Source organism: Gadus morhua, chromosome 13, assembly GCF_902167405.1.
Source record: "Gadus morhua chromosome 13, gadMor3.0, whole genome shotgun sequence".
In the NCBI taxonomy this organism is placed as follows: domain Eukaryota; kingdom Metazoa; phylum Chordata; class Actinopteri; order Gadiformes; family Gadidae; genus Gadus; species Gadus morhua.
In genome coordinates this window covers 9480218-9494485 of record NC_044060.1, presented here as the reverse complement: position 1 = coordinate 9494485, position 14268 = coordinate 9480218, and the positions used below count along the sequence as shown (strand labels likewise).

The window sequence follows — 14268 nt, the reverse complement described above, 5'->3', positions numbered from 1 at the left end:
GGTGCCCAGTTACAGCCGCGATTAATACTTCAGCCGACATTTTGTTCAGTGAGTGAATAAAGGTAGGTAGGAACCAAAGTGCCTGCCGATGTTCCCTGGGATCCACGCAAGCGAAGAGCGTCTACATTCCGATTGGCTGTCAGTGTTTGGTCGCTGAAGCGAATAATAGTCATTTGCATAAAGTTAAAAAGTTTTCAACTTCTTTTTGACGCTCTGGTCGCTCAACTTTGGCCGCTGGTAGCGTTGGTCGCTTTGGTCGCTCTGGTCGCTCTTGCCCATAGAAAGTGAATGACTTCCGGCGATTTGGTCGCTCAATTCGCTTCTGGTGTGGACGGACAGTTACAGATACCCGTAGTTCTGACTTTAAAGTCAGAATTCTGACTTTTTTCTCAGAATTCTGAGATTAATGTCAGATTTCTGACTTTAATCTCAGAATTCTGAGAATAAAGTCAGAATTCTGACTTTAATCTCAGAATTCTGACTTTAATCTCAGAATTCTGAGAATAAAGTCAGAATTCTGACTTTAATCTCAGAATTCTGACGTTATTCTGAGAATAAAGTCAGAACTTAATTTTTTTTTTACATGTGTGGCTCTAATCCTCTTCCGTAGGAACGCTATAAATGCTCCGAGACCGGGAAATTACGTCAAAAGTACAACTCGGAAGACTGCCGTCCGAGGATTCAGGAACACACCATTGAAGTGGTTCTGAAAAAAATAGTTTGGACAATTTTGTAAACAAATTGTTAGACCATGTGTGTATTTTGGGAAGTCAAACATATATTTTTTAGATATATATTCTTTCTAACTAAAACAGACTGGTTTATAGTAGGCTAGTTATACATAATCATACTTAATCTTTCTTGTTTGTCCTTCTTGGATCCTCAAAGTTCATCCTATCGTATTGATCCGGTTTCTTATTTTAACACTTTAACACAAACATAATTATGGTTAATCTAGAAGGAGCAGTATGGAGCGCTGGAGACTATTTGGAAGGGCAGAGAGGGCGGGGGCGAGGCCGACCCTTGCTCTGTGAAGACACACAACAGGTTTCAATTAACCAATTAAGAAGTTATTGAAAAGCAGACCATCTTCCCCAGTTTAACATCCCTGGCTTTGCAACCAACTGGTAATACAAGCTGCCGTCACCTGTCTGCAGGAGCCTGGGTTATATTTTATTCGAATAGGTTTCCAACTCCGTTTTGTAAGTAGGTAATTTATGGTTTTAAACCTATGCTTCCATTTAATCTTACCCACTTTGATTTAATTTTCAGATTTGAAGGAATATCAAAATCTTGTTCTATGCCCCTCAGGAAGTCTCCGAAGATGTCTGGCCGTGGAAAGAAGGCGCCAACCAAGACTACGGGCGCCGTCTCAAGGTCTGCCAGAGCGGGGCTCAGCTTTCCCGTGGGCCGTATCCATAGGCTGCTGCGGAAGGGCAACTACGCCAAGCGGGTGGGCGCGGGGTCCTCGGTTTACCTGGCCGCTGTCCTAGAGTACCTGTGCGCTGAAATCCTGGAGCTCGCGGGGAACGCCTGTCGCGACAACAAGAGAACGCGCATCGCCCCGCGACACATACTGTTGGCTGTCCGCAACGACGAGGAGCTCAACATGCTCCTAGCCCAAGTGGTGATCTCGGAGGGCGGCGTCCTGCCTAAAGGCCGATATATGCTCTGTTTTAGACGTAACGCGTAAGCACGTAAGATACATAACCCCCCCTTGCGCGGTAAAATATCCCCCCTTACGTGCTTGAGTGCGTCGGCCCAAATTCCTGACTATGCGACTAAAACACTACGGCCCTACGCAGCTCGCAAAGACTGTGATTGGCCAGCTAACCACATCCTTTCAGGAGTCTCACATTTCCGTTTTTTTCAGCATAATAGCGCCATTTTTAAACGGCCGTGACAGAAGCGAATGAAGAATTTTGAAGAAGGAGAAGAAGAAAACACAAGAACGAATTATGATAATTATAAACAGTACCGCGGGAAGTAGAAACGGGATTTTAGGTTCTGAAGCGTCACATTATGCACCAGGAAATGCCTAACGTCATGTGAGCGCCCGCTGTACCGCATTGGTCCGAATATAAACACAAACGCGACCTATGTTTGGAAAAAAGATTTGAAGACCAGATCTTGTTTTTACAAATAAATAAATTGTATTCATTGAAATAATATACGATAATTAAAAGGCATAGAATAAAACACTGCATTGCCACTAAACAGTAGTGCAAATAGGCCGTACTGATGTGTACACAAAAGACTATTCCTGACACTCCTCTGCCCCGCTGTGTTCGCTCTGGCTGTGGTCGCTCCGCACTGTTTCGGCCCGTGGCAAGGCATCGCTGCTGTCCAAGGCATTTTGAGACGCAGCATTTATGTAATGCTCATATGACCTAGTGCTGAAAAAAAGTTATATGAAAAAGTGTGAGGGGAGCGGTGGCGCGCTAAACTTGTTCTGTGAGCAGCTGGATGTGAACCATGGTGTGAACACAACGATCGATTTTCGACTGTGCGCGCATGCACTGGTGTAATTGAGCTGCGGTGCAATATATCTTTTTTTATCAATGTAGCGAGTTGCGAGTCGAGTCCAGGGTGAGTTTTTTTTTTCCAGCACCCCCTGCTGAGAATACGTTTCCGCGGCTATGATTATAAATATAAACAAGCTAGCGATTTCCACTTCCACGCCCACAGATTCGTTCGTTGCTCCCCCTACTGTTCTGGCGGAGAATCCCCTTGCAACACGCGCAATCCTTAAGGAACCTTACGGGAACCGTAAATCAAAACTTGTCTAAAACAAGTCCCTTGTGTAAATTACGTGCTTACGTCTCTGCGTCTAAAACGACCCTAAATGGGCCTTTACATCCAGGATATCCTGCTGCCCAGAGCTATAGAGAGAGAGAGTTGCGACACGCTATGATCTCGCCGACAGGGTGGTCACGTGGTTGTCACGTGGTTCATGTAAGCCTCAATAGTTCCAAACGCGCCGCTCTTTCAATGTTATTCTATGGGACGACAGCAGAGATTTCAATATTAAATGGTAAATATTAGAGCTGTCAGTTAAACGCGTTATTAACGGCGTTAACGCAAGCCAAATTTAACGGCGTTAAATATTTTATCGCGCGATTAACGCAATGATTTTATATAAAAAAAATAAAAAAAATATTTATTTTTTTTTTTCCTTTGGCTCAAAACAAAGAAGCAGTAGCCTGACTGCTATGTTCAAATGACATTTGTTCAAAGCAGTCGTTTAATTGCACTATAGGCTCTTTTTTTGTATCGTCCTGTTTTGATCAGTGTATATGCCAATGTTGTTATCAATAAAAAATCATTTGCACAAGGCAAGCCGATGCACTTCACCATGTTGATAAGAGAATTAAAATGAGAAGAATTATGGGACAAAAAAATCAAGGGATATTTAGCATAGAAAAATAATTTGTGATTAATCGCGATTAATTAGAGTTAACTATGACATTAATGCGATTAATCACGATTAAATATTTTAATCGCTTGACAGCTCTAGTAAATATGAATGAAAAAATCACATACAAGTATTTGTCTGACTGTTATTGCATCATTGCATATTTGTAAATGTCAGTTTTACATTTAGAGCAGTAGGGGGGCAACTGAAAGCTATCTATAAGTACTATTACTTAGATACGTTTTTAAGTTTTGGAGAGAAAGCTTCAAGTTCGTGTTAGCATACTGGCCTAACCTTAACTTTTACCTTACATCTGTGTTGAAATCAAAGTATTCAATATGTTCTACCATGATCATTTAAAGATATATGCCTCACAAAGTATCAAATATATTAAAGAATAACTCATTACGCTTGGATGAATGAAATTGTAATTTTTTTTATTATACAATTAGTGTGACAAGAAAAAGTGATTGCGATTGTGTGAACAGATTCAACAATTGACACAGCAGGGAACACTATATACTTAGGGCAAACCATTAAGATATAACGTTGCAAATATACTATACTTTATGCCATTACAATACTTAGAATAGCCCTGAGCAAATTCAAAATGGGTTTAGGAGGGAGGATCCTCGTTTGGTCATGAACTCTGACCTCTAACCTATTCTCAAAAGTCGGGGCATAAGTGGTTGAGGAACAGTTGTTACCCGCTCTGTGATCTCCAATGGTGTCATGGTTCAATGGTTACAACTAACATTTTATAGATCAATGGTCATACCATGGTTGGCTGTGCAGCATTTGGATGCTCCAATCGGTCCGAGAAGGGTTATCACATGTACGGCTTCCCCAAGGACCAAGAGCGCAGGGAGAAATGGATGGCAATGGTCAGCCGTCAAAACTTATTGACAGTCAGCAACAGTCAAAAACGATGTAACGTAATGTTCAGATCACTTGCTAGCATTTCAAAGGGCATAATAATTCTAAGTGTAGAGAATTATGACTTTCCAATGATATTTGAAGTGCAATGGAAACTGATCTTACAAGCCTACCTACAGGTACACTTTGAAAATGACCAATTCAAAGCCACAAAAGTAGATAGGATGTTGAAGTTGAGGCCCAACAGTTTTCATCCATCGCCCTAAACCGAAGAGGAGGAGGAAACCCCCTTCTGTGAGGGTGCCTCCGGAACCAAGTGCAACGGACCACACATATTGCGCCAACTTAAACTTCGGTATGATCCATGCAGCTAACAATATTCCCCATTTCATGTAATTCAAGGATAGACTACACTCCTAATGAGATTACATAATTCATATTTGTACAAAAAACAACCAGAAGGCAGGGATTCTCTGAGGATTTGCACACAATGTAGATAATCGACACATTTCTACCCAATTAACAATTGCCGGTAGATCCATTTATAAATTGTATTGGTTTCAGATTGTGGCAGGTGATTTAATTCACATTACAGAAATGTTTTGCTTTAATTCATTTTATTATATTGGAGATGACAGTAGATGCAAAGGCAAAATACATATAACAGCAACATTACCTTGTAATTGTTACAGAGATCGAGGGAGAAATTGAGGTGGATTTCAAGAGCGTTGAAAAGGACATCACAGGAGACAGAGAGAGCAATCAAGAGGCCAAATTGCCAGGGGCGGGTGATCCAGGGGCAGGTGATCCAGAGGCAGGCGATCCAGGGGCAGGCGATCCAGGGGCAGGCGATCCAGGGATGTGCTTGCCGAGGGCCAGTCAGTCAGGGGTCAACAGTGAAGGAATAACTTTGCCAGGGCCAGCTGCTCCAGGGACCAGACTGCCAGGGACTGACGCCTCGTGCCCACTGCACCGTCAGTCAACGGACGTCAGAAGGCGTGGCTGACGGATGGGGGAGTAGTCTTTGCAGATGCATCCGTCAGCCAATCAAATCGGTTCGCCGGGTTCTTCCCGCTTCTTCCTGCTTGTTGCGAGGCAAGATTACCCGCTTTCCCGCTTTCCAGTATCGTCAGAGCCCGAGTCGCGTCACAGTGCTTAAATTTGCATACGCGATCTGATTGGATGACGGATCCGTCGCTGCCGAAAAAGTTGAACATTTTTCAACTTTTTGACGGTGGCGAACGCTCCAAGTCAACGGACGGATCCACAATGCATTGCGCGACCGTCCCCATTCAAAGTCAATGGGCAACGGACAACTGACGGAGGTAGTGGGCACGGGGCGTGATGGGGCGACTGTGGAGGACCTAATAAGAAGGAGAGCAGAGAGGGCTATTGCAAAACAAAAAAGAATCAATTTGGCACTAAGAAAGAGAATCAATTTGGCACTAAGAAAGAGAAACAATTCAGTCAACAAGAAGTTAAAACGAAAAAGCCATACAGGTTAAATTGACCGCCCATCATAATCAGCATTGTTGAGTCGGCGGCATCTGTAGGGCTTCATGTGCTGAACATCACCCTTTCCAGGATATAATTAAACAAACACTGTTATTTCTACTAGCTATCGCATCATAAAACCCGTCCTTAAATCAACCTAAATTATCCTAGTAATCCAACATAAATAACTAACTAAATAAAAGTTAGATTCACTAGTACTGAACTTTGTGATTGTTGGTGTAGATACCATCACATGGTGCAGTCGAGCTAACAAACTAGCAGGCAATCGGTCGTCTACCAAGATATAAATATATATAATTACGCTGTGCATATACAAATAAATATCAAGAAGATATGCATCATAAAGGTCCTGATACAATATAGACAGTAGACAATTCAAAAGAGGTAGCTATTTAATCAATTTACCCCTGGAGATACCTTCACAGATGGTGAAGTCGAGCTAACAAACTAGCAGGCAATCGGTCGTCTACCAAGATAAAAATATATATAATTACGCTGTGCATATACAAATAAATATCAAGAAGATATGCATCATAAAGGTCCTGATACAATATAGACAGTTGACGATTCAAAAGAGGTAGCTATTTAATCAATTTACCCCTGGAGATACCTTCACAGATGGTGAAGTCGAGCTAACAAACTAGCAAGCAAAAGGTCGTCTACCAAGATGAATATATATATATAATTACGCTGTGCATTTACAAATAAAGATCAGTATATGCATCATAAAGGGCCTCTGATACAATATAGACAGTTGACAATTCAAAAGAGGTAGCTATTTAATCAATTTACCTCAGAAGTTAATCGGCGGCCAGCAATGGAAATGAACGGTCTCCTACGCCGTAAAATGGTTGTTTGGAACTATTCGAGGCTCCATACCCCAGAAGTAGGCGCTACAACGGAGTCCAATGGAAGTGTCGCAACTCTCTCTCTCTATAGCTCTGCTGCTGCCCAAGAAGACCAAGGGCTCCTCCAAGGACGACAGCGTGGCTAAAGACGTTCAGTCCCAAGAGTTGTAATTGTTACTATTCGAGTTTTAAAATGCATCAACTGATTGAAATAAAGCTATTTTCTTACTCACATTTGCGATTTGGCACTTATGGGAACAACAAAGTTGGCTCACTTCACTACACAAACTTTACGTATCTAGGTAGGCTAATGGGTTTCCTGATGGGGAGCAGCCCAATTCCACGTAATGGTTCAAATTTAGTTTCCACAAGACCTTTTGCTGCACACAAATTCACAAGCCATTTTCAACCCGAAGAGCATTGGGTTTTATTCGTAGATATTGATGGCACTAGTCCAGCCTGTAGTACCCCAGGCTACATATTTAGAGGCCTCGCTCAACGCAAGAAACTCCATGTCCAATCAGCCTGCTGCAGCCAAGCACGTCACGGGCATGGCCTTGACATGCCGGAAGTGTTCCTCAGCATGCCGGGTTGTTGCTAAGCTAACTCGTTAGCACCGCTCAGATCTGTGTGAAGTTCGGTCCGCCTTCTGTTGAGATCAAAATTGTTGAACAGTATTTACATAAAGACCAGCTATACGTTGACCTGATATTGGGTTAATCCAACATGAAAGTATCTTTAAAATCGCTTAGAAACGGTGAGCTGTCAAAGAGATAGAGAGCAAAGGTGAGACAATTTGTAGGTCATCTCTTGTATTCAGTCAATATTTTTAATGTATTATCTTTAGAGTATAGATATTTCACACATGATTTGTCGCTGCTGATATGTAGTAAATGTATGTACGATACAAGCGCTTATTTAAACAATTTAAGAGTAACATAGTAGATTGTTGTAGGAGACTTGTGAGTAGTTCCGGTTCCAATGCCCACTGTGCCGTGTATCTGTTTTTCCTGGCTGTAATGAACACTGTATGGGTTATTTAGCGTCAATACAGCCGTCCTAACTGTTCTCATACTGTTCCAGCAATCCTTCAACCTGAAGTTCCCTTCATCATATTCTCAATGAGGTAAGACTAACGTTGACATCTGGTCAACACTTATCTACACTATCCTATCACTTATCTTATTAAGTCAAATTTTAGCCAAAGCGTTTATCCAAACGACTGAAGCTGAGATTGAGTGTTCAATCAAAATTGTGCAACTGCCCTTGGAATCTAAACAAGTTCCTAGCATTATATAGAGCTGAAATAACACACGTCAGGACTTAAAGATAGAGTTAGAACTGAGCCTCTATGAAAGAGCTTGGGTAATCAGTCATGGTATGTTTGTTTTCAGATCCAGGGGGTCTCAGATCTTGTGGTGGAGTCATCATGGTACCTGCTGTCAGTACCGCCTCTCTCTCCTGTGGAGACCCCAACAACCCCTCCTAGCCTACAGCACCATCAGCCCCCCCAGCCTCCCCAACCCTACCCCTACCCCTCCACCTCCAGACAAGGGTGCGGGGGAGTTGGTGAAGGAGCGCTCCCTGGTTGCTCTCAAGGTACAGCTGAAGGCTCGCTCCACCCCCCTGCCTCTACCTGTGTGTGTGTGTGTGTGTGTGTGTGTGTGTGTGTGTGTGTGTGTGTGTGTGTGTGTGTGTGTGTGTGTGTGTGTGTGTGTGTGTGTGTGTGTGTGTGTGTGTGTGTGTGTGTGTGTGCATGACAAGGGGTCTGACTTGCCTCCCCTTTTCTCCTGCAGCAGGCAGGGATGCTGGGAAAGGACTGGAGTCAGAGGTCTTCCCAGTTCGCCACGGCGACGGTAAACTACTGGTGGGCGCGCTACGAGGAGTTTGTAGGACTCAATGAGGTGCGAGAGGCCCAGGCCCGGGTCACCGAGGTAAGCACACACACACACAGGACCCAAGGAGGTACATGCACACACAAACTAGAACTGCACACTCAATTGCACATTATTGGAAATGGACCTTCTGCTTCTGCGATCAGGCGGAGACCTCCTTCATGGTGGCCAGGGGTCTGGTCCAGGAGGCCCAGGCCAGCATGGAGTCAGTCCAGCAGAAGCTGAAGGAGGTGAGGACACGTCTGGACCGAGTGTCCCGGGAGGAGCCCCACTACCTGGAGCTGGCCACACTGGAGCACAAACTACTGCAGGTCAGCCCTCCTCTTCTACCTCTAACGTCTAACTTATGACCTACAGAGGATCTCATCCTAACCTTTGCATGACCTATAAATTGCCTAACCCTAACCTCATATATTGAATTTTATGAACAATAGATTATTGTTCTTCCAGTATAGATATAGAAATATAGATGTGTATATATAAATTTAATTTATTGTTATTATTATTATTATTATTATTATTATTATTATTATTATTATTATTATTATTATTATATACAGTATAGAGCGATAGATGGAGTAGATGTATGGCTATAGAAATATAGATATAGACATGGCATTGCAGGCTATATATTTATGACACCATGCAACCCCGACCCCTAAGGGCAAGATAAGTACTTCCTTAATTATCAAGGAAGAAACAGGGGGAGGAACGCAGATTGGAGGACCCACCTTCCAGGGATGGTTAGGAGTGCAGTGTTTCCCCCAGCACTGTGTTGTTAAGGCGGCCGCCTTAAGAACAATAGGGTCCTGCCTTGACTACCAATGTATATAAGAAATTTAAAAAAAAATTGAATTTTTTTGGTTTTTATTATTATGCATTAACAAAGTAGAAAACTCTTGTAGGGAAAGAAAACATACTTCCACCAGGTGTAAAAAATAAGGATCAATATAATGCATCGGCGATACTGTTCACAACAATGGTCGTGCCATCAAGCTTTTTGAATTGAATTGAAACGGGGAGCCCCCCCCCCGCTCCTTGACCACCTTGACGAGGACATTTACTGGGGGAAACATTGGCGTGTAATGGGTCCCCTAAGGGTCATACATACTGTTACATTTGTATTTATAGTATATAAATAGAAAAGATGGATATAGAGAGATGGTTTTTGATTGAGCAAGAGAGCGTAACCATGGCTCCTCTGGCGTGTCGTCTTGGTAACCAGGAGGAGCGTCGGGAGCGCTCGTCCTACGAGGGGGCCGAGGTATCCGAGCGGCAGCGCTTCTCCCTGTTCTCCGCCGCCGTGCGCAGCAGCCACGAGAAGGAGCGCACCAGAGCGGAGCGCACCAAGAACTGGTCCCTCATGGGCTCCCTGCTGGGCACCGTCATCGGGGTCGTGGGGTCGACCTACATCAACCGCGTCCGTCTGCAGGTCAGTGTGGGCGCGGCGGCGGCGGCGGCGTCCCGACGCCTCCACCAATCACCATCCCTCCTTAGAGAAGATACCGGTTCTCTCTTTCTTCCCATCCCTCCCCATGCGTCGTTTTACCCAAATTTCTGTTCAATAGTTACCCTGTGTAAGAGGGAGAGAGATTATTTCTGGCCGAGCCAGAATGGTTACAGTTTTATCCTTCCTCTAAGAGCTGTTAATCATCAACTCTCTGTTATTACTCAACCATAAGTCCTTCCCTTACCACGGCAGCACATATGCTGGCCTGTGGTCCAATGGGGTGAAGCTCTCACCTGATCACAGTAATGTGTGTGTGTGTGTGTGTGTGTGTGTGTGTGTGTGTGTGTGTGTGTGTGTGTGTGTGTGTGTGTGTGTGTGTGTGTGTGTGTGTGTGTGTGTGTGTGTGTGTGTGTGTGTGTGTGTGTGTGTGTAGGAGTTGAAGTGCCTACTCCAGGAGGCGCAGAAGGGACCAGAGAGTCTTCAGGAGGTTCTGAGGGTGCAGGCAGTGGACCATCGCGCCCAGCAGGGGGAGCTCCAGGGTCTCATAGACACACTGAGGGGCGCTGTTGGACACGCCCAGATTACACCCAGCCAAGCACCCAGGACTTTGCCGCCAGTGAGCCCATTGGTCACCCTGCAACCTCACCTGGCTCAACTGGAAGGGGGTGTGGCCAAGTTAGAAAAGGGTGTGGTTGGTCTGGAAGGGGGCGTGTCTCTACTAGAAAGGGGTGTGACGCGCGTGGAAGAAGGTCTGTCCCGGCTGGAAGGCGGCGTGGCTCAATTAGAAGGGGGCATGGCTACATTCAGGACTGTGGTGGAGGTGGAGGAGGAGAGGAGGAAGAGCAGGAGGAAGATTGTTGAGTCCTCCCGCTGGGAAGGAGCCGCCGCAGCAGACGTGGAGGTGCTAAGGAGACTGGAGGAGGCGCGGGAGCAGCTGGAGGAGGCCGTTCAGAGGGGCAGTGTGATGAACTCTGCCGTGAGCGTGGTTGCCGCGGCGATCACCGTCCCCCTGCTCTACTTCCTGCTGCGTGCCGCCAGCTGAGGTCCGCAGCACCTAACGCAGATGGCCCCGATCCGCCCATGGGTCTTCCAGTAGCTGGTTGTGGACAAGACTCGACACTGATCGCCACGACAACACGTTGTTTTGAGTTGACTTTATTGCGGCTTCATAAGCCCAACACACATACAGTAGCAAGCGTACAGTTATAAAGATATACGTGAATTCCATAATAAAAGTGCTTTCTATGCCAGTCAGCGATGAAGAGGTAGTTACGACCACTGGTCACTGTAACCTTCATTAGTTAATGTAATGATAATGATGCAATAATATTGTATGAAGGGTATTGTAATGTTTTGATTCAGTGAATTTCCCCCTGATGCCTATAAAGAACTGATTTAATGAAACGGCTGTTTGATTATTGAGTTATTGATACGTCTGACTGGATGACTGTCTTGTCCGCCTCAGCTGTAGTACCTCACTGTGCCAATAGGTGTCGGTACAACGACGCTGCAGCATTGGACACTGAAACAGAAATACACATTCATACAATTATATCAATATGACCATTAAACACACACACAGACATAACCTGCACGTATAACCTTCCCCACCTAAACCACAATCTTTTGTTAATTCTAATCCCTCTCAAATCTCTCTGTCTCTCTCGCAACTAAATGACCCCCCCCCCCTCTCACTCTAATCCATCTCAGCAGGTGCTGGTCTGTATTTAGCCAAGTGGTGGTAGGACCAACCATGTAGTCTTAATAGTAAAGTAGCCTAATATTATTAGTTATTAATATATTATATTATTATATCGAGAGATACGCGATGTTCAGAAAGTTACAAACAGGATGATTTGGTGAATTGTAATATTTTCAATGTCTTTCTCAATTATATATAAATGTACATTTCTGGAATGGAACAATATATATTTTGTTAAAGAATATTAAACATAATACAAACTGTAATTATTTGAGCTTTTTCTGTTAGGATTTTAGAACGTATGGCTCTTACATTGTCCTTGAGCTTGTCCTGACTTTTAGTGATGACTGTGGTGATTGATGGACTGCCTAGAGTGTTAAAATCTAATAGTGGCAAGCCAGTAAATCCATGAGGTTATTCAGCGAATCCAAACGAATAAGTTATAAATTATCATTGAGTTGTGTTAAGAACCTCCTAGTGGAATCTAAACGTGTTTCCTTGCTGACTGAGGGAAGATCAAAGTTATTACATTTTTGCATTTTATATTTGTTCACATTTTATATTGGTACTGGTACCAATTGGTATTAGTTTTTACTTTTCCTTTTCCATTTCAGTTTTGTTATCATTCGTTTTAAAAGCGGGTTTGCAAATTAAGTTTCTTTTTTAAAAAAAATGCTTAGTTGAGGTATTTTTTGGTAAAATAGGGTACTTTTCAGTGGCGAGATTAAAAAAGGTCAGCAAATTCTTTGTGCAGCTAGGCCTACTAAAAATAAAATTAACCTTACCATAACCTTTTTAGTTAGTTTATTTTTATTGCAGTTAACTAACATCTATTTGATCAACAAATGTTCTTTATTTCGTTACGTTTCGTTAAGGAAAATAACCTTGAGAATGATCAATAGTCTAACCAACGACCAGTAGCCTACAACAGAAACCTATGCCAGTTTATTGTGCAATGACTTGAAGCTGAGTCACGATGAGTTGATAGCCTATAGAAAAACGTAATTACAAGCTAATAGTGTGTTGAATATTTAACTAAGCTTATAGAAGCTGACGGTGTAGTTATTTGAAATATTATTATATACCAATGTAAATATGGTTCTATTTTGGCTGAAGAAAGGCATATTATTTCAGAAAAGGTCAGTAGGCTAAATGTTGACTGTTTGATGTGCATTGATTTGTGTATGCACATAGCTTAGGGTTGGTCATAATTACTCAGATCAAGCACGATTAGTTCTTTGAGATCACAGAGAAAGGAGCTGGGTGTAGTGCATGGTTGTTGGGTTGGCAGAATTTTCCAGGTGTATTGTGGTGTTTCCGGTGAAGGTTCAAGGAGGTTTAAACTAGCTCGTATCACCTCCAAACATAGACACCATCATCATCTGAATGCACAGCATTTAACACCATCCTTTTCTTTCGTTTGAGTCTTTAGAGTTAAAAGATATGTGTCAAAATAGTTAATGTTGTGGATTGACATTACACTTTAACAAAATAAGAGTGAGAAAGCCGAAGGTTGAAAGATTAAAGACTTGATCATTTGTAAACAAGTAAAAAGAAAACCTGGGCTGGTTTGGAAAGAACTTCCATTTGGTTCAGACTCACGGATCATGTTATAGTTCCAAAATGTGTGGATTTCTCCTACATGCACTTACCAATCACAACACCCTGCAGCAGGCCTAGTAATGCAGGCTGTTCCGCTGTGTCACCGACTCCAGTTCCCCATTGACTGAACCTACACTTATCCTATTTCTGTGGATTCTCAGTACATTACAACATGATGAATTTACATCTTAAACATGCCGTTATATCAGATGTAGAGTAGTGAGGTCTGTGATTGAAATCTACCATCAACTTATTAATTAAACTGATATAAAACAGACATAATAAACCATATGTGCGTATGATTAGGAGTGGGCGATACTGCAAAATTACAAAATCGCCGACATCAATACAGCTACAGATAATTGTATTGTTCAAAGTGGCATGTATTTTCATGCAGCTAAGAGCAGTGTTTCATGATTTATGTGAATGCATCGTCAAAAGCCAGTTCTGAATAAATGTTCATGACTAAATGATCATTAAATGGCATGCCAAAGGTTAGCCATCATCGTATAGTGACTGGTAGAATATAATTTCTACCTTCCTCCTGCGAGACATGGGTTTGATTCCCAACTGAAGGATGTATGTAGCATGCAATTTACTTTCCCCTGAATAACCAGGACAGTTTATTATTGTGAATCGTCTTTTTAATAAACAAAGTCCACGAACTTATTTGTGGAGAAAACATCAAAAAAATATCACTTCTACATACACCTGCCACTTCTGCACAGTAGCTGTTACCACCAAACTCCTACATGTGGGCAACTGATTGAGAATACATTTTTTGATGAGAGTAGACGCCACTGTAAGGTTGCATGACTCTTGATCAAATGAGAATTACCCCTTCTTGCTTAGAATTGATTTCCCTGACACAGAAGGAAATGCAACCAAAAATATGCACATCAACTTTGGACCACAGAAATGGAAGACTCCTGTTTTAGCTAAAATACAAAAGCTTCCTGAATCCG

The 14268-nt window shown here is 42.9% G+C and overlaps 2 protein-coding genes across 2 annotated transcripts; both read left to right on the top strand.

The window, feature by feature from the left end:
* Positions 1-1019: 1019 nt before the first annotated feature.
* On the top strand, positions 1020-6825 carry LOC115557109 (histone H2A-beta, sperm-like). Its single transcript, XM_030374695.1, has 3 exons — positions 1020-1202; positions 1312-1658; positions 6746-6825. The coding sequence occupies exons 2-3, from the start codon at positions 1325-1327 to the stop codon at positions 6823-6825; spliced, it is 414 nt and encodes a 137-aa protein (XP_030230555.1). The 5' UTR covers positions 1020-1202; positions 1312-1324.
* Positions 6826-7128: 303 nt separating this feature from the next.
* On the top strand, positions 7129-11403 carry ccdc51 (coiled-coil domain containing 51). The gene is made up of 7 exons (XM_030375393.1): positions 7129-7440; positions 7738-7780; positions 8049-8253; positions 8451-8588; positions 8696-8860; positions 9775-9981; positions 10433-11403. Exons 2-7 carry the CDS (start codon positions 7776-7778, stop codon positions 11039-11041), a joined length of 1329 nt encoding a protein of 442 aa, XP_030231253.1. The 5' UTR covers positions 7129-7440; positions 7738-7775; the 3' UTR covers positions 11042-11403.
* Positions 11404-14268: the final 2865 nt, after the last annotated feature.

Excerpts from the sequence above, each read along its gene's own strand:
- LOC115557109 (XM_030374695.1), top strand. The coding sequence starts at position 1,325 with ATGTCTGGCCGTGGAAAGAAGGCGCCAACCAAGACTACGGGCGCCGTC. Across the intron at positions 1,659-6,745 it reads GGGCGGCGTCCTGCCTAAAG|CTCTGCTGCTGCCCAAGAAG; the intron begins GCCGATATATGC and ends CTCTCTCTATAG.
- ccdc51 (XM_030375393.1), top strand. Across the intron at positions 8,254-8,450 it reads GCTCCCTGGTTGCTCTCAAG|CAGGCAGGGATGCTGGGAAA; the intron begins GTACAGCTGAAG and ends TTTCTCCTGCAG. Across the intron at positions 8,589-8,695 it reads CCCAGGCCCGGGTCACCGAG|GCGGAGACCTCCTTCATGGT; the intron begins GTAAGCACACAC and ends TTCTGCGATCAG.